This window comes from Palaemon carinicauda, chromosome 12 (assembly GCF_036898095.1).
Source record: "Palaemon carinicauda isolate YSFRI2023 chromosome 12, ASM3689809v2, whole genome shotgun sequence".
Taxonomy (NCBI): domain Eukaryota; kingdom Metazoa; phylum Arthropoda; class Malacostraca; order Decapoda; family Palaemonidae; genus Palaemon; species Palaemon carinicauda.
Genome location: NC_090736.1, coordinates 65878814 through 65904328, shown reverse-complemented (window position 1 = coordinate 65904328; position 25515 = coordinate 65878814). Strand labels below are relative to the sequence as shown.

At 45.0% G+C, this 25515-nt stretch overlaps 1 protein-coding gene across 1 annotated transcript in view; it reads right to left on the bottom strand.

Annotated features, from left to right (window-relative positions):
• The window catches only part of LOC137651246 (small integral membrane protein 8), a 70038-nt gene that overhangs the window by 25755 nt on the left and 18768 nt on the right, over nucleotides 1–25515 (bottom strand). Inside the window, exon 2 of the mRNA XM_068384474.1 lies at nucleotides 47–182. Within this exon, the coding sequence (XP_068240575.1) occupies nucleotides 47–172 (126 nt within the window). The 5' untranslated portion in view covers nucleotides 173–182. The remainder of the gene's footprint in view (nucleotides 1–46; nucleotides 183–25515) is intronic.

Genomic DNA, 25515 nt, shown 5'->3' with positions numbered 1-25515 from the left:
TTTAGTAAACTAAGAGCAGTAGAAGAATAATGTACAGCAGACTTACTGGTTTGACATAAAGTTCAAAATTCACAGCCTTGAAGACTGATGTTGTTCTCACTGATCTTATCCCATCTCCAGCCTGAATATTGGGTCTTTTTTCTCCTTCAACTGTACTAGATGTCCCTCCCATGTTGTCAATTCTGTTGGAAAAAAGTAATATGACAAATTTCGAATAATTTGTATTTTTCCTAACAATAAAACCCTGAAGCTCTTTACATAGGAGTATTACTTCGGCGGTAGCTGAAAATGGAGTTTTTATGATAAAACAAAGTTTTATGAATACTTACCTGGCAGTTATATATACATAGCTAATAATCTCTATTTCGGCAGAATTTTTCTAAACGCGGCAACCGCCTTGTGGTGGTTGGGTGGTTACACCCGTTAAAGGGTGGTACTAGGAATCATTCCCGTTTTCTGTTCTTCAGTTCATCTATGCCCCACCTGTCTCCTGAGGGGAGGTGGGTGGGCCTTCGAATGTATATATAACTGCCAGGTAAGTATTCATAAAACTTTGTTTTATCATAAAAACTCCATTTTTATGAATAGAACTTCAAAGGTTCCTGCCTCTTGAGTCGCTTTCCCTTAGGAGTGTCAGCCAGGATATGACCTGCAGTGCTGAAAACACTCAATCGAGTCTGTCAACGGGGTGAGACCAACAATCTGACTAGACTTCAGGACTACCTATTGCCCAATATAAAAAACTGCAACCTTACCAAAACCAACCACCTAACCTTTGCAAAGTAGATAAAAATTATCTAACTAGACTGAAGTGACTGTACACAAGTCGAAGTCCTCAGACAACCATTAAAAACACCAACCCATGTACAAGTATACAAAACTAAGGTTGAGGGGAGGTAGTAACTCCTTTGCCTAATACAGAAGCCGTACCTACGTATGGGCCCAAGGTATAGCATTTCTCATAATCCACTCTCACCTCTCTGAGGTAATGAGAGGCAAACACAGAGTTGCTCCTCCAGAATGTCGCATCCATAATTTGTCTGACCGACATGTTCTTGCGGTAAGCAAGCGAGGTCGCAATGGCTCTCACTTCGTGAGCCTGCACTTTTAAAAGTCCGAAGTGTTCCTCCTCACACAAGAGATGCGCTTCTCTTATAACTTCCCTCAAGGAAAAAAGACAAAGCGTTCTTGGAAAGGGGCTTCTGAGGATCTTTCACAGAACACCACAAGGAGCTAGAAGAGCCTCTCACATTTTTTGTGCGAGACAAGTAGGCCTTGAGGGCTCGTACTGGACAGAGGAGCCTCTTGCTCTTGACCCACTAGGTTAGTCAAGTTAGGAACCTCAAAGGTCCTTGGCCAGGGCTTTGAAGGGTTCTCGTTCTTAGCGAGAAAGTCTAATCTTAAGGCACAAACTGCCCCATTCAGATTAAAGCCTACCTGCTTTTCAATTGCATGGACTTCACTGACTCTTTTAGCTGTTGCTAAGGCCAAAAGGAAGAGGGTTTTCTTCGTAACCTCCCTGAGGGGAGCTTGTGAGATGGGCTCAAATCTCTTGGTGCACAGAAATTTAAGAACCACATCAAGGTTCCAAGAAGGGGGCTTTAACTGGACCTGCTTGGTTATTATTATTATTATTACTTACTAAGCTACAACCCTAGTTGGAAAAGCAGTATGCTATAAGCCCAGGGGCTCCAACAGGGAAAATAGCTCAGTGCAGAAAGGAAAAAAGGAAAATAAAATATTCTAAGAGTAACAACAATAAATATCTCCTATATAAACTATAAAAACTTTAACAAAACAAGAGGAAGAGAAATAAGATAGGAGAGTGTGCTCGAGTGTACCCTCAAGCAAGAGAACTCTAACCCAAGACAGTGAAAGGCCATGGTACGGAGGCTATGGCACTACCCAAGACTAGAGAACAGTGGTTTGATTTTGGAGTGTCCTTCTCCTAGAAGAGTTGCTTACCATAGCTAAAGAGTCTCTTCTACCCTTACCAAGAGGAAAGTGGCACTGAACAAGTACAGTGCAGTAACCCCTTGGGTGATGAAGAATTGTTTGGTAATCTGTGTTGTCAGGTGTATGAGGATAGAGGAGAATATGTAAAGAATATGCCAGACTATTCAGTGTATATGTAGGCAAAGGGAAAATGAACCGTAACCAGAGAGGAGGATCCAATGTAGTACTGTCTGGCCAGTCAAAAGACCCCATAACTCTCTAGCGGTAGTATCTCAACGGGTGGCTGGTGCCCTGGCCAACCTACTACCTTAAAAGACTTCAAGAGGTCATGTAAGTCCTTATCGTGAGACAAGTCCAAGCCTCTATGCCGACAGACTGAAGCGGGCATACTTTTGTACCCCTTGATTGTGGACACAGCCAGCTTAGCGTCCTGCCTGAGGTACAACAAGAAATCAGCAATCTGGCTCACAGAGGTAGTGGATGAGGAAATCTTGTGCTTCCTACACCAAGCCCTAAAAGTCTCCCACTTGGACTGGTAGACCCTCTGTGAAGAGACCCTCCTCGCTCTGGCGATAGCTTTCGCAGCTTGCGCTGAAAATCCTCTCGATTTGACGAGCTTCTCGATAGTCTGAACGCAGTCAGATTGAGAGCGAGGGGGTTTTGATGATACCTCTCGAAGTGGGGTTGTCTGAGCAGCTTTGGACTTGCAGGGAGGCTTCTTGGAAAGTCCATCAACAAGTCCACCACCTCCGTGAACCATTCTCTCATCGGCCAGAAAGGAGCTATCAGGATCATTCGTCCCGAATCGAGGAAAGCGAATTTCCTGACTACCAGATTGATGATCTTGAACGGGGGAAAGGCATATGTGTCCATCCCCGTCCAATCCATCAAAAAGGCGTCCACTGCTATTGCCTCCTTGTCTGGAACCAGGGAGCAATAGTTGGGGATCCTCTTGGATAAGTTGGAGCCGAAAAGATCGATGAAGGGTCTCCCCCACAGCCTCCAGAGACTCTGACAGACCTGTTGGTTGAGGGTCCATTCTGTGGGAAGGACCTGCCCTTTCCTGCTGAGCATGTCCGCCCTCACATTTCTCTGTCCCTGAACAAACCTCGTCAGCAGACCTATCTTGTTCTCCTTCGCCCAAAGAAGGAGCTCCCTTGCTGTTTCGAACAGAGACAGAGAGTGAGTCCCCCCTTGCTTTCTGATGTAAGCAAGAGCTGTGGTGTTGTCTGAGTTGACCTCCACAATCTTCCCAGACACCAAGTCTTTGAAGGTCTTTAGCCCCAGAAAAATGGCCATCAGCTCCTTGTTGTTGATGTGCCATTCCAGCTGATTTCCTTCCCAATAGCCTGAGACCTCCTTGCTTCCTAGTGTTGACCCCCAACCTGACTCTGATGCGTCTGAAAACAACACTAGGTCTGGGTTCTTCTTGTGTAAGGAGATCCCTTCCCCTAACAAGGCTGGATCCAGCCACCACTTCAGAAGATTCTTGACTTCTGCTGGAATGGAGAAGGAAAAGGAGTCTTCCTGCGTCTTTCTGTTCCACGTTTTCGAAAGAAAGTGCTGTAGAGGCCTTAGATGGAGTCTCCCCAGAGAGACAAACTGTTCAAGGGAGGATAGAGTTCCCAGCAAACTCATCCACTCCTTCACTGAGCACCTTTTCTTGTCCAAGAAAGTTCTGGCTTTTTCGAGACACTTGGTCTGTCTTTCCTGTGAGGGAGAAGCCCGAAAAAGAACTGAATTCAGAACTATCCCCAAATAGAGAATAGTCTGATTCGGCTTGATCTGAGACTTCTCCCTGTTGATGATCAGGCCTAGATCTTGAGCCATCATAAAAGTCTTTCGTAAATCCTCCAGACATTTCTCCCTCGATCGTGAACGAATCAGCCAATTGTCCAGATAGAAGGATATCCTTATTCCCTCTAGATGCAGCCAGCCTGACATATTCGCCATTATCCAGGTGAAGACTTGAGGAGCCGTGCTGAGACCGAAGCAAAGAGCTCTGAATTGGAAGCACTTGCCCTGCATTACAAATCTCAGGTACTTCCTTGAAGTCGGATGGATGGGGACATGGAAATACGCGTCCTGCAAGTCGAGGGACACCCTCCAGTCCCCTGGACGTACTGATGCCAGCACCGACTGAGTCGTCTTCATGGAGAACTTTGTCTTCTCCACAAAGACGTTGAGAGAACTGACATCCAGGACGGGTCTCCATCCACCCGAGTTCTTGGGGACTAGAAACAGGCGATTGTAAAAGCCTGGGGAGGATAGATCCCGAACCGGTTCTATCGCTCCCTTGTCTAGCATTTGGTTGACTAGGTCTATTGGGGCCTTCTGTTTCCCCGGATCTGTATACCGGGCTACTAAGGCCAGTGGAGCATCTGCGAGAGGAGGTTTCTTCAGAAAGGGGATCTTGTATACCTCCTTGATGACTGAGAGGGACCAGGTGTCCGCCCCTCTCCTCTTCCAAGACTGCCAAAAACCTGAGTCTTGCGCCTACTGTCTGGAGGAGACGAACTTCATTTTCTGGAGCGAGGTCTGAACGAACCCCTGGTAGATCTTGGTCCTGACTCTTGCCTTCTTCCTCTAAAATCTGGTCTTGAAGAAGTAGTCCTGCCCCGAAAGGGCTGCTGGAATTTCTTTTCCTCTCGTTTCGAAGAAGAAGGAGTGGCTGCCAAGGGCTTACGAGCTGAACGAGATAATAGGTCTTGGGTGGCTTTTTGGGCCAGCGAAAGCGTAATGTCTCTAACCAGGGACTCGGGAAAAAGATGTTGAGACAGGGGGGCGTAAAGAAGCTCAGACTTCTGCGCAATGGTAACAGACCTTGAAGTAAAAGAGCAAAGCAGGGCTCTCTTCTTTAGGATCCAAGCTGAGAACAGCGCAGCCAACTCATTCGCCCCATCTCTGAGGGCCTTGTCTATACAGGACATAATACTGGTAAGGTCCCTAGTTCCTTCCATCTGGTCAGTTTTTCTTGCCAGAGTCCCTAGCAACCAGTCTAGAAAACTAAAAACCTCAAAGGCTCTAAAAATACCTTTGACGAGATGATCCAGCTCCGACATCGACCACATGACCTTGGCTGAGTTGAGAGCATGCCTTCTAGCCAAGTCCACTAAGCCAGAGAAGTCACCCTTGGAGGAGGAAGGCACTCCCAGACCCAAAGGTTCCCCAGTTTCATACCACATACCAGCTTTTGAAGCAAGACGAGCGGGTGGAAACGAGAAGGAAGTCTTAACTGCTTGCCTCCGCTCCTTCATCTAGTCATCAATGTTCGCAAGAGCCTTCTTTGCGGAAATCGACAGTTTCATCTTGATGAAGGCCGACTGTTTCTTGGCCTTCTTTCTGTTAAATTGGGATTAAGGAGATTGAGGGATAGCAGGTTGGAATTCCTCTCCTAAAGTTCAAGAAGGGAGCGAGAGAGAACTTTGTAATCTCCAGCAACGTCGGCAGGTTTATCATCGTCATCAGAGACCTCCTCGAGGTCCTGATCCACATCTGCAACATCCTTCGAATGAGAAGAAGGCTCCTTAGAATCCGAAAATGGCAAATCAAAGGAATCGTCCTGCAAAATATGGGTTGCATCCTGGAGCCCAGCGCTAGAAGGGTCCTTGGAACAAGAGGCAGTATCGTCCCGAAGAGGCAGGCTGGTATCGTCCTGGCGCCGAGAACGAGAGGCAGTATCGTTCTGGTGCCGTGAGCGAGAGGCGGTATCGTCCTGGCGTCGTGAACGAGAGGCGGTATCGTCATGGCGTCGTGAACGAGAGGCGGTATCGTCCAGGTGTCGAGAACGAGGGGCAGTATCGTCCTGGCGTCAAGAACGAAAGGCGGTATCGTCCTGGCGAAGTGAACGAGAGGAGGTATCGTGCTGGTATCGTGAACGGGAGGCGGTATCGTCCTGGCATCGAGATCGAGAGGCAGTATCGTCCTGTCATCGAGAACGAGAAACCGTATCGTCCTGGTATCGAGAAGAAGTATCGCCTTGTGAAAGCGCACATTCCTCATCCTGGCGCAGAGAGGGAGAAGTTTTCTTAAGAGAAGAACTCCGTTCTCTCTTAGAAGTAGACTTCTTAATAGGTAACGAGTCGTCTTTACGTCTATCAGACTGGGCGTGAGGGCGGCTAAATGCTTGCACTAACGTAAAAAGTTGTTCCTGCATGACAGACATAAAGGATTTAGCAACATCAGCTGGGTCTTGCGGTCCCGAAGGGGAGGGTTGACGAATAACACTCGTAGAAGGGGGAGGATCTTTGGCTGTAACATCCTGACTTACAGGCTTAGGCTTCGCCCTTTTCACAGCCACGGAGTCGAAATCATCCTCCGACGGACAAGGTTCATAACTGCTAGAACCGGGAGAGAAAGAACGAGACAGTTCGTCGCGGTTCCATCTCCTCTTAGTAGGTCTTGACGCTTCAAACTTCCGTTTATGTCTGGGCGAATTCGGAGAAGAAATTAACACATCCGACACGTCTTTTCCGTGACGGTCAAGAACAGCCTGGGAATCGGCAACAGGACTGTTTGAGGCGACGGCTGACCGAGAGTACGTACCTCTCACCCCCTTTCGGTTGTCGACGTACCTTCTCCCTTGGTCCTGGGAGCTTGGTAGAGGTCTAGGCCTAGGGTAATGACAGGTTCAGTCAGTCACCACCTCCACTGCACTAACACAAGCACTTTCACAATCCTTACCTTTAAAGGCCTCCAGTTGTTCTTTAATGGCCTTCAACTCGGCCACCAAACAAGCGTACCGAGGGTCATCCGCAGATACGGATCCTGTAGGACGTGCAGTTCGTCTTCCTTACCACTAACAGACTTAGACTTAGACCTAGAAGCTCTCCTAACTCTATCGAGCTCTAGTTTACGCACATAGCGCTTCATAATCAACCAATCCTTTTCATCCAAAACTTTACATTCCCCGCACCTATTATTAAGGGCACATTCAAAACCCCAAAAATTCAAACACACGGTGTGAGGGTCAGTGAACCCTCGTTTATCGCGGTAGATAGGTTCCAGACGCGGCCGCGATAGGTGAAAATCCGCGAAGTAGTGACATCATATTTACCTATTTATTTAACATGTATATTCGGACTTTTAAAACCTTCCCTTGTACGTAGTACTGTTAACAAACCACCCTTTAATGTACAGAACACTTAATGCATGTACTACAGCACCCTAAACTAAAACAGGCACAAATATTAAAGGCGATTTTATATCATGCGTTTCCTAAACACCTAAAAAGCACGATAAAAAATGGCAACCAATGTTTTGTTTACGTTCATCTCTGATCATAATGAAGAAACAAACTCATTTAGTGTACACATATATGTATAGGTTAGTTTTTGCATCGATTATATTGATTATACAGTACTGTATGTTGATTTTTTTATTACCAATGTTTTAGTTTACGTATTTTTCTTAGGACTTCCAAATGAAATGTTTTTCTTTATGACACCGCCTGAAACGACGGCGTCATAAAGTACTGTACGCTCAGTAAACAACCACGCTCAGAACAAACAAGGCATTTAACGCGCATGATGATAGTGATAAATAATGATACAGTACAGTATTTACAGTAAAAGCATTTACAAAATATGTTACCTTACAAATATAATTTACCGTATCTATATAAAATCATACAGTACTGTACAGCACATACAGTATTGTACGTAGCAAAGCAGGAAAACAATTTACGAGAGAGAGAGAGAGAGAGAGAGAGAGAGAGAGAGAGAGAGAGAGAGAGAGAGAGAGAGAGAGAGATTGTTTTACGTACGTACAGTAAATGTAAATTTTAAACATAAAAAATCAATTTAAGAGAGAGAGAGAGAGAGAGAGAGAGAGAGAGAGAGAGAGAGAGAGAGAGAGAGAGAGAGAGAGAGAGAGAGAGAGAGATTGTTTTACGTACGTAAATGTAAATTTTAAACAAAAAAAATATGATAGGTTACAACATGTAGACTTTTAAAACCTTCCCTTTAACTTAATGCATACAGTACGTACAGTACTAAACTATAAAACAGGCACAAATACAGTTTTAGAATGTAAGAATATTAAAGTAAAAAATAAAGATTGTTACTGTACTCACCACGAAAGAAGTTGAAGAAAAACTTGAATGATGATGGCGATGAATTTGCTGCACAGTAGAAATGATGATGATGAAGCTGATGATGTGTTCTACTGTGCAGCCAGGTAGTATTTTACGTCTCTTCAGACGGAGGTGTCTTTTCCTGGGACACCTCTTCAACTTCTTCCTGGGAAACTTCTTCAATTTCTTCCGAAGGCGTACTAGCAGGAGGAACTGGCTCTTTTTTGCGAGGCTGGAAGAACATTGTGATCGGAAGTTGTTGCCGCTGCTTCTTTTTTCGATCCAAGAGCATTTTGTAGGGAGTCATGTCTTCATCGATCTTGTTGCAGAATTGCATCGAGCGAACCATATCCTCGTCCCACTCTTGCAACATTTCTTTCAACTCCTTCGCATGGTTGCAGGCCTTCGCAAGCCGTTCTAATGTTAAGCCCGTTTCTTCGACATTTTCTTGGGTCTCTTCCTGGGTTTCACTCTCTTCTTCGCTTGCCGATTTCGTCAGGTCTTCGAGGTCTGCGTCAGTTAGGGGCTGGGAATGGCAGTCCAACAACTCGTCGACGTCTTCAGTCGTCATGTCGCCAAACCCGTCACCTCCAATTATGGCAGCCAACTGCACAGATTTGCGTATTGCAGAGTGTTGGATTTCCGACGGAGTAAATCCCTTGTCGTCGTAAAGAATCTCGAGCCAAAACTTCTTCCAGCTCGCATTCACGGTTGCAGGTTTTATCTCTTGAAGTGCCTTCTGAATATTCTGCAGGCACGTGGCTATGGTGTACTGCCGCCAGTACGCCTTCAAGTTAAAATCTTCATCCTCATCATCTTGGGCAGCATCCACACACGCAACGAGGTCCGCCAAGGTGTTCTTCGTGTAGAGGGCCTTGAACGCCCTGATAACCCCCTGGTCCATCGGTTGAATTAATGACGTGGTGTTGGGTGGTCAGTTGCGTGTCCACCAGCGTTATCCATAAGGAGAAGGATCTTGAATGGCAAGCCCTTCTCTACGAGATATTTGCTGACTTGCGGGATAAAACACTGATGGAACCAGTTGGAGATCAGCATCTTCGTAATCCATGCTTTTTGATTATGCATCCAGTACACGGGAAGGAGATTCTTATTTTTATTTTTCAAAGCGCGAGGATTTTTCGACTTATAAATAAGCCCCGGCTTTAGCAAAAATCCAGCAGCATTGCCACACATCACGAGGGTAACGCGATCCTTGAATGCTTTAAAGCCAGAGGCTTTGGCTTCCTCTTTGAACAGGAAAGTTTGCGACGGCATTCTCTTCCAAAACAAGCCGGTCTCATCCATATTAAAGACTTGTTCCGGCTTGTATCCACCTTCGGCGATAATATTCTTGAACGTCTGGTTCACGTAAGTTTCAGCAGCGGCAGTGTCAGCGGAAGCAGCCTCCCCATGCAGGGAAACGCTTTTCAGGGCGAAGCGTTTCTGAAACTTCGCCAACCATCCTTTGCTGGCGGAAAAACGTTTCTGAGGCTGGGAATCAGTGGATGTCCCTGGTTGAGGATCATCTGCATCATCATCATCTTCAGCATGGTTGCCGTCGTCGTCTTTAGGTTCCTTTGCAGCAAAATTCTCATATAAGCTCAAAGCCTTTGTTTGGATGGTGTTCGTATCCAACGCTATGTTCTTCTTCCGGCAGTCGGCAATCCACACAGCTAAAGCACCTTCCATGCGTACGATCGTTTTATTACGCGTTGTAACGACTCGCTTCGCTGATCTGCTAAAGGTGATTGCAGCCGTCTTTCTAATGTTCGCCTCGTCCTTCTTGATATAGCGAACAGTAGATTCGTTGATGCCAAAATGGCGCCCAGCGGCCGCGTAACTTCTACCATCTTTTAACATATCGAGAAGCGTAACCTTCTCAGCTATCGTCATTATCCTTCGGTGGCGTTTAGGCTCACTACCAGCCTTAAGAGAAGCAGAACGCTTGGGAGCCATTACAGTAGGATTTGACAAAAAGTTCAACTTAAAAAAGTCGCACACAGCACAGATTCACAAACTTAAGAACGTCTACTCAGCGATACGCGGTAAGAGAAAGTGGACGATCCAGCCCCACGAGAACCTAGATGCTGCGGGTAGGAGATGATGGCAAAACACCAATCACAGGCTAGATAACAAAACTTGAGTTCTGATTCGTCATCTATCAGCGCTTGAACCAATCACAACCCGTCTTACAGTATATGATGCGTAGGTTACCAACTCATAGAAGATGCCCCGCGCATACCGAACGTACGTAGATTAATAATACCGTAATAATAATAAATAATGATAATAATACAGTACAGTACTGTAATAATAATAATAATAATGATAATAATAATAACAATCATAATTTTATTAACAACAACAACAATAATAATAACAATATTTAATAGCTTTACGTATGCTACAGTGTTTTATTCTTTTGTAGGATGTGTGTGTGTCTCTCTCTCTCTCTCTCTCTCGTACGCTTATTCGAAATGTGATTTTTGCAACAAAGAATATTATTGGATGCAGTACTGTACTACGTACGTATACATACAAAAGATTCATGGAAAAGAAGCACATCCATTACATTTGTAGTACTGTACGTACAGTAGTAATCAACAGCAGCCTTACTGTACACCATTCTAATATTGTATGACTGCATCTGATTTGCGTTTCATGTTCGATTTAATTTTACTACGTACTGTATACAGTACTGAATTATCGTATGATAATACAGTACAGTACAGTAATACAGTAATAATAATAATAATGATAATAATAATAACAATAATAATTTTATTAACAACAACAACAATAATAATAATAATAATACAGTACTGTAATAATAATACAGCTTTACGTACGCTATTTTACGCTTTTGTTGTACTGTAGGATGTGTGTGTCTCTCTCTCTCTCTCTCTCTCTCTCTCTCTCTCTCTCTCTCTCTCTCTCTCTCTCTCTCTCTCGTACGCTTATTCGAAATGTGATTTTTGCAACAAAGAATATTATTGGATGCAGTACTACGTACGTATACATACAAAAGATTCATGGAAAAGAAGCACATCCATTACATTTGTAGTACTGTACGTACAGTAGTAGTCAACACCAGCCTTACACCATTCTAATATGGTATGACTGCATCTGATTTGCGTTTCATGTTCGATTTAATTTTACTACGTACTGTATACAGTACTGTATTATCGTATGATCACATTCTCTTTTCGTGTTTTATTTCTTTCTGTGCTGAATTATATATCATATGTAATGCAATGAACAATCAGTAAGAGCAGATATTACTAATTACAGTATTAATGGAATTACAGGTAACAAAATATCGTATTTGGTTGTCTTCAGATTTCGCGGTATTTTCGAATTTTCCGGAAAATCCACGATATGTATATATATATGGGTTATGGAAAAAACCCGCGAAGTGCTGAATCCGCGATTGTCGAACCGCGAAGTAGCGAGGGTTCACTGTACCGCCATTTTCGGTAGTCTCACCTTACATTCCTCATTCGCACAGATACGGTAATGACTTTTTTCACTCATAATGAAAACAGCAAAAAAGCAAAGAAATAACAAAAACACGATTGCCAAATCCCCAAATCAAAGTACAGTGCTTCACCAAATAGCAGACTGGTACAGCAATACAGGGAAAGCGAAGAAAAACTCTTAATGAGGGACCAACGTGTTGTCGATCCGGCCGGCAGAGATGAACTGAAGAACAGAAAACGGGAATGATTCCTAGTACCACCCTTTAACGGGTGTAACCACCCAACCACCACAAGGCGGTTGCCGCGTTTAGAAAAATTCTGCCGAAATAGAGATTATTAGCTATGTATATAAAACTGCCAGGTAAGTTCTATTCATAAAACCAGCTGTTAAAGCTTTTGTGAGGTGTAACTACCCTCCCCAAGCGGAGGGGGGTAGCGGGGGTAGACCAACCACCCAGCTCTCACACCAGGACTTGTAAACAACCATCACCTTCTGGGGCAAGGTGATGGTGGGACCAGTATGTGTAAAGAGCTTCAGGTTTGTAGAGTTAGAAAAAATGACAAATTGGTAAATAATTTGTATTTTTCCTAACTTTACAAACCTTAGCTATTTAATATGGGTTAATACTTCGGCGTAGCTGAAATGACAAGCAATTAGAGGTTTAACGAGGGTTTACTACCCCACCGCTAGTTAGAGGGGGGTAGGGAGGGGTAGCTTGCTACCCCCCCCCTCACACACACCTGTGAATACTTCACTTTGCTTAGAGGTAGGACTTCACGGGGGACAGGGCTGACGGGCAAGTTTGATTAAATAGCTAAGGTTTGTATAGTTAGGAAAAATACAAATTATCTACGAATTTGTCATTTGTTCCGTAACTGGAATACAAGCCCCGCTATTTAATTTGGGTGACTCACCCCTTAGGAAGGGTGGTAAGTCCCTGCCATACTGGCTTTGGCTTTGCCCGGGGACTCCATATTTGAGTGTGTAAGTACTCAGGCAATAAGGAGTCCCTGCACCTCGCTAGCATTGCTGTGCAACTGTTGCGGCCTACATAAGCTGTGTGTGAAGGTGAGAAGCGTGACTCGTCCTAGGAAGTTGACCTGGAGTTCTTCAGATGGAATTCTAGGCTAGGACTCTCCCAATACCACCTCGTCAGGGTATGGGGACGTGACAGTATTAACCTTAATACTAGGAACACAATAAGCATGGTTTAACTGCAGTGGTTTGAGGTCAGCTGAGCAGAGAACCCAGGATGCTACTTTCTCCAAAGGAGGAGAGGATGAAGAAAAGAATAAGGGCCAGACAAACCTTTTCATTCATGCAGACTAAAACCGGGTAACAATGCCTTCAACCTTCTGCTACCTGTCCATTAAGGAGCCTGAGGTTAGACCAGCCGTTGTGCAGCCACCACAGGGCTGATAGAGAACGTATCGAGTCTCCTGTGTGTCACGTCTTGCAGGTAGTGGGCTGTGAAGGTCGTCTGACGCTTCCACACCCCAGCTTGCATGACCTGCGTCACTGAATAGTTCTTCTCGAAGGCCAGGGACGTAGCTATGCCCCTAACATCATGTGCTCTAGGACAACGTGACGGAGGAGGGTCAGGATTCAAGGCTAGGTGTATTACCTTGCGAATCCAGGCTGAGATGGTATTCCTAGTGACCCTCCTCTTCGTTTTCCCAGTGCTCACAAACAAGGCTTGCACTTGGGGACGAACTGCAGCCGTTCTTTTGAGATATAACCTCAGACTCCTTACTGGGCACAGGAGATGGTCTGGGTCATCTGTTACAGAACGAAGACTTGAAACCTGGAAAGAGTCGAACCGAGGGTCCAGCACTCCCGGATTCTGAGTCTTGGCAACAAACTCAGGGACGAACCTGAACGTTACCTCCCCCATCCCCTTGAATGGGCGATGTCGTATGAGAGACCAAGAAGTTCACTGACTCCTTTGGCCGAAGCCAAAGCTAGCAGGAACACCATCTCCCAAGTAAGGTGGCGATCTGAAGCCTGGCGTAATGGTTCGTAGGGAGGTCTCTTCAGAGACCTGAGAACTCGAACCACGTTCCATGGAGGAGGTCTCACTTCTGACTGAGGGCAGGTAAGTTCATAACTCTGTATGAGTAAAGAAAGTTCCAGCGAGGAAGAAATGTCCACTCCTTTGAGCCTGAAGGCTAGACTTAAGGCTGAGCGATAGCCTTTCACCGCCGAGACTGAAAGGCGCATTTCTTCCTGCAAATACACGAAGAACTCCGCTATTGCTGGAATAGTGGCATCGAGTGGAGAGATACCCCTTCCACGACACCAACCACAGAAAACTCGCCACTTCGCTCTTAGACCCCTGCGGATGACCTGCGCAGGTTCGAAAATCCTCTCTCTGCGAGGAGATGCTGGATAGTCTCCAGGCGTGAAGTCGAAGCGAAGCTACAGCTTTGTGGAAGATGTTGGCGTGTGGTTGTTTGAGTAGCTCGTGACGTGGAGGGAATTCTCTTGGGGGCTCCATAAGGAGTTGCAGAAGGTCCGGAAACCACTCTGCGTGATGCCATAGCGGAGCTATCAGGGTCATCGATAGATTGACCGATATTTTGGTCTTGTTGAGCACCCTCCTCATCAGACAGAACGGGGGAAAGGCGTAAACGTCGATGTTGTCCCACCGTTGTTGGAAGGCATCTTGCCAGAGAGCCTTGGGGTCCGGGACTGGGGAGCAGTACAGCGGGAGCTTGAAGTTCAGTGCTGTAGCGAACAGATCCACAGTCGGGGAGCCCCACAAAGTCAGGACTTTGTTGGCTACTTGAGGATCCAAAGATCATTCGGTACTCACTATCTGCGTCGCTCTGCTCAGACTGTCGGCGAGCACATTCCTCTTGCCTGAAATGAAGCAAGCTGAAAGTGTGACCGAGTGGACTTCGGACCATCTCAGTATCTCTACTGCAAGATGGGATAGCTGCTCTGAGAAGGTACCTCCCTGCTTGTTGATATAAGCCACTACTGTGGTGTTGTTGCTCATCACCACCACAGAGTGGCCTGCCAGGACCTGATGGAACTTCTGAAGTGCCAGGAATACGGCCTTCATTTCTAGCAGGTTTATGTGGAGGTACCTTTCTGATTCTGACCACAGGTCTGAGGTCCTGTGATTCAGAACGTGGGCCCCCCCCCCCCCTATCTTTGATGCGTCCGAAAACAACATCAAATCCTGGCGAAGGACGAGAAGATCCACTCCCTTTCGTAGATTCTCATCTGCTAACCACCACTGAAGGTCCGTCTGTTCCGTGGGACCCATAGGGATCAGAGAGTCCGGGGCATCGTGTCCTTGATTCCACTCAGACTTAAGTCGCCACTGGAGAGATCTCATTCTGAGGCGACCATTGGGAACCAGACGGGCCAAGGAAGAGAGGTGGCCGAGGAGACGTAACCACGTTTGGGCTGGAAGTTCTTCTCGTTTGAGGAAAGGCCTTGCAACCTTCCTGTCGTCTGATGGGAAGGCTTTGTGGAGATTGGTGTCTATGACCATGCCTAGGTATACCAGTTTCTGAGAGGGCTGCAGAGAGGACTTCTCGAGATTTACCATGATCCCCAGATCCTGGCAAAGTTTGAGAAGCTGGTCTCGGTGGCGAAGAAGGGTTGCCTCCAAGTCTGCTAGGATCAGCCAGTCGTCCAGGTAACGGAGGAGACGCATACTCTGGTGAACACTTGAGGAGCTGTGGAGAGACCGAAGAACAGCACATTGAACTGGTAGATCTTGTTGTCTAGGCAAAATCTTAAGTACTTCCTGGAAGACGGATGGACTGGGATCTGGAAGTAAGCGTCCTTCAGGTCCAGTGTACACATGAAGTCTTGCGGTCTTACTGCAAGTCTGACCGTGTCTGCCGTCTCCATGCTGAACGGATTTTGTTTGACAAACTCGTTCAGCGTCGAGAGGTCGATGACTGGTCACCAGCCTCCAGACGCCTTCTTTACAAGAAAGAGTCGACTGTAGAAGCCTGGGGACCCGTCTGCCACCTCTTGGAGAGCGTCCTTCTTCAGCATGGTCTCGACTTCTGCCCGGAGAGCTTGCCCCCTTACCAATCTCATGGTAAGGGAGCTTGATGACACTGGCCTCGCTGTCAGGGGAGGTAGAGATGATGTGAACGGGACGTGATATCCCTGAGCGATCACGGAAATCGTCCAGGTATCTGCCCCAAGTTGCTACCACCTTGTCGCGCAACTTTGTAGGCATCCCCCCACTGGTGGACATGCAGGGGGACTGACAATCCTAGCGTTTACACCCTCGGCAATCCTAGCGTTTACGGCCTCGGCAATCCTAGCGTTTACGGCCTCGGCCACTCCCTCTAGGATTTTTACACCCCTGGAGGACTTCCTGCCCTTCCTGTCCTTGCCGGGAAAGGGCTTAGACACCTTTGGCTTCGCTGCTGTCGTCTTCTTCGTATTCTTAGCTGGGCGGGGCTGTTGAGTTGCTGGAGGTTTGTAGGGCCTCGATGTCAGGGCCCTATGGAGGAGGGAGTCCTGGTTGGACTTCCTCCACCTCTCAGCAGCTAGCTCCACGTCCTTAGGCTGGAACAAACTCTTACCGAGTACAGAAGAGTGTCTGAGCCTGCTAATGTCGGAACTGGGGACCTTCTGGTGAAATCTCTCAGCAACTGCGTCTCGACGTTTCAGGATCATATTGGCCCACAAGCTCAAGACTTGGTGGGCCAGAAACTCGATGGTCCACGTGCCAGGGTAAGAAAGTCTCCAGTGCCTTCCTGATGCTTTCTTTGGACAGGTCCTCAGACCGCACCAGGATGCCCAGAGACCCCAGCCAGATGTCAAGCCACGAGGTTGCCTGCATGGCACACTTCGCCACCTTCTCCTGGCTTAGGATCTCAGTAGCAGAATACGAAACCTGCCGGTTGGAGAGTTTCTCAGGAGGGACTCCCCCAGTGAGTTCTTCCACAGAATGGTGAATGGGAAGACTCAAACAAGTCTCCTCTAAGATCTCGAAATACCTCCTCTAGTGGACTCAAGGAAGAGGGAGGAGCTTGTTACTGGCGCTGGATCTGTTGGAGGAGGCAAGCTCAGAGAGCTGGCCTTCGGCCTTGTCTCTGGCACTCTTCATCCCTTGTGACCAGGGCAAGGCTGCACTGGCCCTAGAGGGCTTCTGGGTGTCGTAGACTCGGTCCAAGACCGTGTCGTTACCCTCATGAGGAGGAATCTCAGGGTCCAGAAACCTGTTGAGATTTCTCATGAAGGTCAGAACTTGCCAGAACACATGTTCTGACTCTTGATGCTCTCCTCCCGAAGGGCTAGCAGCAAAGTCTCCAGTCCCCAGTGGCTCTTCCTGGGGGGACTCGTGGACATTCTCCAAAGGTCTAACTGGTTCCTGTCTGATCTTTGCAGAAGACTTAGGAAAAGTCTTCGAGTCCTTCGGCTCCCTCCTGGGAGGGATACAGGACTCTAGCAACGATGGATGCAGGCTCTTCTCCAACCCCGTGCGAGGAGACTTCTCAGAGAGAGGCGGAGATTCCCCCATTGGTGCGATGGGGGAACGGACCGGCTCGTCTGACTCCCCTGAGGATGGGAAATCCTCATCTGCAGGGGAGGGAGAGAAAGTCTGGGGGGGAGAGGGAGCCTTGCGCAAGGATTTCCGAGGAGACAGCTTAGCCCTCGGAGAAGTCACCACGGAGGGGACTCCTCTCTTCCTCTTCAGGGGAGACAAGGTAGCCACTGCTTTGTGACCCAGTTCAGAGAACACAAGCTTAAAAGCCTGCATGAGAGCTCTGACTATGATACCAAACCAGGGCTGTTGGCTGACAGTTGCGCTATCAGACACTCCTACTGGAAGGAAGGGGATCAATCGATCCCTAAGAGGAGTGGACAAATGAGGGTTCGCCTGAAACGAAGCTGAAAGAGAGTCCTTAGACCTGTCCGGGAACCTCCCCTCCTCCGGCGAGCGCGGTGTTCTGCGCTTGCGAGGGGGGGAACGAGACGATGATCTGTCCGCCTGAATCCCCATGAAGTCGCGTGCGGGATCGCGCTGGCGATCGCGGTGCAAATCGCGCTAGCGGTCGCGCGATGAGCAGTGGCCTGGATCGCGCGAAAGGATCGTGCAAGACAGGAATTTCGCGAGGGCAAGGGCGCGGGCGCGCATAGGTGATGGCGATTGATTGATTGATTGAAAGTTTTCTGGCATCCTGACATCTAAGGTCATTGACGCCGATACCATTTACTGTACAGTGATACCTCGGTAGTCGAACGACTCTATACTCGAACAATTCGGAGTTCGACCAAAATTTTCGAGAAATTTTTGCTGCGGTGCTCGACCAAAAATTCGGTACTCGACCAGCCGAACACGTGACGACCGCATGGGCTTTGTGATGATCGCGCCATCTCGGCCACTCTCGCTTGTTCGGGAAGCATCAGTTCTCTCGAGAGCGTCACTCAGACAACGCGCGATCAGCATTCGTTGTGATTTAGTGATTTTCAGTGCTTTTAATTGCTTTTTTAGCTTTCATAATGAGTCCCAAGAAAGTAATGAGTGTTAAGGGGAAGGAGAAGAGGAAAACAGTGCGAACAACGATCGAGTTGAAGAAGGAAATTATAGCGAAATATGAGAATGGTGTACGAGTGTCCGATTTAGCGGTAGAATACGGAATGGCGAAGTCGACCATTTCTACGTTTTTAAAGCATAAAGAAATGATTAAGAAGGCGAATGTTGCAACGGGAGTTACGGCGGTAACTAAGCAAAGGCCACAAGTGATTGAGGAGATGGAAAAGTTGCTTTTAATATTTATTAAAGAAAAACAGTTGGCCGGGGAAAGTGTTAGTGAAGCGTTCATTTGTGAAAAAGCGTTGCATATCTATGAAGAATTAGTGAAGAAAAGTCCGAGTACCAGTGAAAGTGATTCATTTACATTTAAAGCGAGCAGGGGTTGGTTTGAAAAGTTTCGTAATAGAACAGGTATTCATCGTGTTACTAGGCATGGGGAGGCAGCTAGTTCGGATCAAATTGCAGCCGATAAATACGTGGGGGAATTCGATCGGTACATAAATGAACAAAATTTGATCGCACAACAAGTCTTTAATTGTGATGAGACTGGGTTATTTTGGAAGAAAATGCCAGCCAATACGTACATTACCAAGGACGAGACGAAGATGCCAGGTCACAAGCCAATGAAAGATAGGCTAACATTGTTGCTGTGTGCAAATGCAAGTGGCGATTGCAAGATCAAACCCTTGTTAGTGTACCACTCGGACAACCCCCGGGTGTTCAAACGAAATAATATTTGTAAAAGTGCACTACCAGTTATGTGGCGCTCGAACACTAAATCTTGGGTCACAAGACAATTCTTTACTGAGTGGATAAACGAAGTGTTTGCCCCCCAGGTTAAGGCTTACCTCATTGAAAAGAGCTTGCCAATGAAATGTCTTCTGGTTATGGACAATGCTCCTGCACATCCTCCAGGTCTCGAGGATGACTTGAAAGAAGAATACAGCTTTATCAAAATCAAATTCTTGCCCCCCAATACTACTCCCATACTCCAGCCCATGGACCAACAGGTCATTTCAAACTTCAAAAAACTCTATACCAAGGCCCTTTTCAGAAAGTGTTTTGAAGTGACCAGTGACACGAAGTTGACCCTAAAGGAATTCTGGAAGGAACACTTCAGCATCCTCAACTCTGTTAACATGATTGACCAAGCTTGGCGAGGTGTGACCTATAGGACATTGAACTCTGCCTGGCGTAAGCTGTGGCCATCATGTGTCACAGAGAGGGAGTTTGAAGGTTTCCAACCAGAGGCGGGTCCAAGCACTGCTACCCCTGTAATTTCTGATGACACTGATGTCGTTGAGGAAATTGTTGTCATGGGCAGGAGTTTGGGGCTTGAGGTCGACAAGGATGATATTGATGAGCTTGTAGAAAGCCATTCTACCGAGTTGACTGTGGAGGAATTGTTGCACCTGCAACAACAACAGCAGCAGGATCTGATTGTGGAGCAGGAATCTTCAGAAGAGGATGAGGTAAGGGAGGATGTTCCAAGTTCTCTCATCAATGAAATTTGTTCCAAGTGGGCAGATGTGCAGGCTTTTGCTGAAAAATACCACCCAGAAATTGCAGTAGCAAACCGGGCAGTGCATATGTTTAATGATAGTGTCATGTATCATTTTCGAAGAATACTGCAGAGGAGGAAGAAACAATTAACAATAGACCAGTTTTTCACAAAAGAAAAGAAAGCTGCTACATCAAAGCCTGTTTCTCCTCCAAAGAAGAGAAGAAACCCCTGAAATAGATCTGCCCACCCTTTCATTGGAGAGAGAAACAACTCCTGAAGGAGAACTACCCCGCCACATCATGGAAGGGGACTCTCCTTCCAAGCAGTAACCTCCCCCTTCCATCCTCTCCACATCCATCCCTGTATGCCATCGAACCGCTGCTCAAAGGTATGTTCACTACAGTACAGAAAATGGTTTAAAATTGTTTTATTTTAGTACAGTAAATGGTTTAAAATTGTTTTATAGGATTTTCTGACCAATTTCATACACATTTAGATAATTATTGTTGTTTAGGTACACGTTTTATTAATATTTTGGGCCTGTTCGAGTGCTTGGGAACGGAATAGAATATATACCATTATTTCTTATGGGGAAAAAAAATTCGGTACTCGAACAAATCGGAGGTCGAACACGGATCTCGAACGGATTATGGTCGAGTACCGAGGTATCACTGTATATGAAAATTAAAAGAGAATTCGATTAAAACCATAAAAATTAAGAAGTCATTAAAATAGTTAAATAGTTTTCAGAAGACCTGCTTCTGAAATAAATCTAAAAATTCCGCTCGCATAGTAAGACACATCATGTCCAAGAATCTTGGCAAGGATAAACCTGCCATCCTCACCTCGAGCCTCAAACAGATATCTATTTCTTAAGTTAGTAAAATTAGGGCATTCGGTCAACAAATGCCTCACTGTTAAAGGTACTAAGCAGTCCTCGCAATACGGTTGGTGTTGGCCCTTCAGCAGAAACTCGTGTGTCAACCCTGTGTGACCAATACGGAGACGACAAAGAGTCGTCTCCCATTTTCGGGGAATCATGTTATACCTCCAAGGTGATATGATATTTGTTACTTCCCTCATTTTATTGCCGTCTTGACTGTCCCAGTGCTGTTGCCATTTATCACAAACCAATTTCTTGATGTAAGGTAGGAGATCGTTACATGGAATGGGATACCTCCTTGGTAGCAACTCGGATGCCGCATTCTTCGCCAGTAAATCTGCCTTCTCATTCCCAGACACACCTACATGTGCTGGAACCCAACAACATCGAACAGTTATACCTTTCCGTCCAATAATAAAAAGCCATTCTAAAATCTTTAAAACTAGAGGGTTATTAGAATTAAAAACTTCTAAAGCTTGAAGAACACTCCTTGCATCACTAAAAATTGTAAAATTACCCTCCTTTTCCAAAGCTATTTTCTCAATAGCGGTTAATATGCCATACAGTTCGGCAGTAAATATGGAAGCTGTTAGAGGAAGTGCACCTCTACAATTAAAATCATTACTATGTACTCCAAATCCAACGCCAGCATCAGATTTGGAGCCATCAGTATATATAAAAGTCGATCCCCTATGTTCTTCGACATGTTCCATAAAAAGAGACCTGGATTCTAAGTCAGTCATATTCTTCTTAACTCCAATAAAGTATTTACAAAAAGATATGTCAGGTAATTTCCATGGAGGCATTGATGATACCTTGAATGGAAGTACCTTATTTCTAATTATATCCAGACTATTTAAAAATTGATTCACCCGAAAGCCATAAGGTTGAGGAGATTTTGGGTGCAACTCAAAGTATGATGTGTGTCTTACAAGGCTTGCAGTCTGAAAGGCTAGAGAGCTAGGGAGTCTTTGCAATCTAAACCAATACCGAAGAATGGAAGACATTCGGTAAAGGTCTAGAGGTAACTCTCCAGCATCAACAAGGAGACTTGGGATAGGCGAGGTTTTAAAAGCTCCAGTAGATAATCTAATACCTGCATGATGTATCGAGTCTAATATTTTTAACCGGCTTGGGGTGGCTGAAGAATATACCTCACAACCATAACTAATTTTGGAAAAAATCAAGGCCTTGTATAATTTTAAAATAGTATTGCGGTCTACCCCCCATGATGTATGGGACAATACTTTTAAGATATTCAGAGCTTCAACACATTTAGCTTTTAGCGCTTTTAGGTGAGAAACCCATGTAAGTCTACAGTCAAATATCAAACCTAAAAATTTGGTTTCCGATACACATGGTATCCGTTGACCTTTAATGTATATATCTGGGTCTGGATGTACTCCCCGGATACGACAAAAATGGACAATGGTAGTTTTACTTGTCGAGAACTTAAATCCATTCATGTCAGCCCACTGGATAATTTTATCAATAGAGAGTTGGATTTTTCTCTCAACCATTGCCATTCTAGTGCCAGCAAATGATATTGAGAGATCATCCACAAATAGTGTTGAGAGAACATCCTGGGGAATGGCTGAGGATATCCCATTAATTGCTAGTGCAAAAAGGGTTACACTCAGCACACTACCCTGAGGAACTCCTTCTTCCTGGCACTTACTCTCTGATAGAGTTTCCCCCACTCTCACTTGAAAAACTCTATGTGAAAGAAATGCCTGAATAAATAGTGGCAGCTCTCCTCTCAATCCCAATTCATGAATGGTTTTAAGAATATCATATCTCCATGTGGTATCATATGCCTTTTCAAGGTCAAAAAATACTGTAACATGGTGCTGTTTGGAAGCAAAGGCTTCACAAATAGATGACTCAAGTCGTATCAACACATCAGTCGTTGAGTGCATTTTTCGGAATCCACATTGAATCGGTGATAAAATACCTTTCTTTTCAAGGTACCATATCAGCCTTGCATTGACCATCTTCTCCATGATTTTACATAAACAAGATGTCAATGCAATAGGACGATAGTTTGCTGCTAAAAACTTGTCTTTACCGGGTTTTAAAAAGGCTAAAATAATGGCTAGTTCCCAAACACTTGGGTAGCTATGATCATGCCATATTCTATTAATAATGCTTAAAATAAATAGCTTTGTATTAAAATGTACATGTTTAATCATTGCATATGGAATTCCATCGGGTCCAGGGGCTGTATCGTTGCAATGAGCAAGTGCGGAATCAAATTCTCTTTCAGTGAAATGAGAATTATACGACTCTTCCCTTCTTGTTGCAAAATTTAAAATTTTCTTTTCTTCAGTGCTCCTATACTGGTGACCAGGGGCTCCTTCACACTTGCTGGATACATTTGAAAAATGATTAGCCAGGGCATTGCTAACTTCATTTGCTTCAGTTACATACTGGCCATTCATCTTCAACACTGGTGGTGGGTTGGGGGTGAATTTGCCAGCTATCTTTTTTACTTTCCTCCACACAGAAGATGGTGGTGTTCTACTGTTAATAGAGGAAACAAAAGATATCCATGACTGGCGCCTTGCTTCTTTCATGGCACGACGGAACTGTGCTCTACATTTCTTGTACATTATTAAATTCTCATCAGTTCTGCGTCTACGCAATCGTGTTAGAGATCTTCTTGTGGCTCTGTGGAGTGCAGTTAGTTCTGAAGACCACCACGGGACTGGTCGTCGTTTGAATAACCCTGTTGTTTTGGGAATTGAATTGACTCCTGCTGTATGAAGAGTTCCATTCAGTAGGTCTATGGCATCATCAACACTTTCAAACTGTTCTGCTCTCCCTTCGATTTCACTTAGCTCACAGAATTTAACCCAGTCTGCCTTGTCTAGATTCCAACGTGGCGATCTTTGCAAAGGCGGACCCTTGTTGGTGTTTATAATGATTGGTGCATGATCACTAGTATGCCAATCACCTAATGTCCTCCAATCAAAATCAAGAAGGCAGTTAGAGCTTGCAATTGAAAGGTCAATGCATGACAAAATACCTGTCTGAACATGGAAGTGTGTGGGCTCTCCTGTATTAAGGAGTCCCACATCCTCATTCTCCACAATTGATGAGATAATATTGCCCCTTGTGTTGGCCAAAACATCACCCCATAAAGGATGTCTACCATTCATATCTCCCAGTAAGAGAAAAGGTTGAGGGAGTTGTTGAATGACCTCTGCTAAATCATCATATAAAATATTATCATTTGGAGGTAAGTACAGAGAGCATATTGTATATTTTCTCCCTATATCAATTTGTACAACAACTGCCTGCAGGGTTGTACGTATAGACATGGGTATTTGGGGAACATCTCGACGAATGTACATGAGACTTCCGCCATGGCTCCCTGCTTGTTGATTATATGGTGTTCTATAGCTAACATACTCTCGAGGACTAGGAGTGTTAGAATCAAGCATACTTTCCTGTAGACATACAATTATGGGGGAATGCTCATGAATTAGGAGCTTAAGTTCTTCATATTTCGCCCTCAAACCCTGACAGTTCCATTGCAAAATGGAGGAGAAAACTATGGATTATTTCTGGAAGACATCTTGGATGAGGTCTTCCCATTAGAAGTTTTTAATGTAACATTATTACCAGTAGGTTTCTTCAGAGGTGGTCTTGTTATGTTGGGTTTAACGTTGGTGATTTTCTTTGTATTCTTTTTATCTATTTGTTGAGGTGGATGGTGGACCTCAACTTGAATTTCTGATTTATTCAGTCCATCTTCTGGTTCATTAGAAACATCAACAGACAAAACATCAAATTTATTTGATGTCATAACCTTAACGTTTCTAATGGAGGGTGGAGAGAGAGATGGAGGTCTCTCTCTTTTGCGATTGATAGATGGTGGGATTCGAGGTTTTTGCACCTTTCCCACAACAGGTGCATCAGGTAAGTTAGTCTTAAGTGGAACCTCCATCAGATCAGGCAAGGGCATGGCCTGAGAGAGGTTTGTATTACTTTTTGTAATGGCGGCTGAAGGCTGTACAGCAATGGGCAATGACCTAGTGTTAATACACCGTGGTAAAGCCTCAGGAGGTGATAAGGTTACCTCGTTATTTGACATTTTGTCAGATAGTATACTTTTTTTTTAGCTATTGGCAGTGCTAGGTTGGTTTGATTTTAATGCCTTAGCATATGTATTTGATTTATTTAATAGTCTTTTGGCATGGGTCACACTTATGTGTTCTAAGTTTGATTTGTTGAGGGCAGCTTCCTCCAACTTATATAGCTCGCAAATCTTGTCTGTGGATTTGTGATTCGAGCTGCAATTTAAACACCTGGCTCCAAGTGCACACTCTCCATGGTAAGATTTGGAGCAAATACCACACATCTTCTCATTTTTGCAAACTTTGGACGGGTGCCCAAATTTAAAACAATTAAAGCATTGCAATGGCTTCTGCTTGAAGGGTCTTACTTTAATCCTTTCGTTCTCGATAATAATATGAAAAGGTACATCAGCATCCTGGAACGTAAGGATTATCATTGATGTACCTGGGACTTTATGAACTTTCCAAACATTTAATGGACACATGGCCAGTATCTCCTCCTCTGTAAAATCATATAGGTCTCTGTTAAAAACTACTCCCCTTCCGTAGCTAAAATTTAGGTGGGGTTTGACATCTAACTTAATGTCATCATTATTTATTTTCATATTGGACAATATTACCGACTGTGTACTGGATTTGGCATGGATAAGGAAACTATTCTTTTCGAAACGAGATATATCGCCTGGTGCAATAGTTCCTACTTTTTTCTGAATCAATTTGCATATTTTAAAATAATTCCCTGTAACCCCCTTTGATTCAGCTATAAGCCACATCGGTGGTTTTGGATTTCTCTGGGAGGGCATGACTAAATCTGCGCCTTTTTCCAACCAATCGGCAGGCCTGTACACATCTAAATCTTTTGGTACCTTATCGCAGAGAGCAGCCGCGACATTCAAGTTATTAATTTTAATATTATTCAAATTACTTATTGCACTAAATGCTTCGTCATAACTACTATAAGATATCCATGAATCCCAAGTTTCAGCTTCAAGTTTCATCCTTATTTCTTTTATGCAT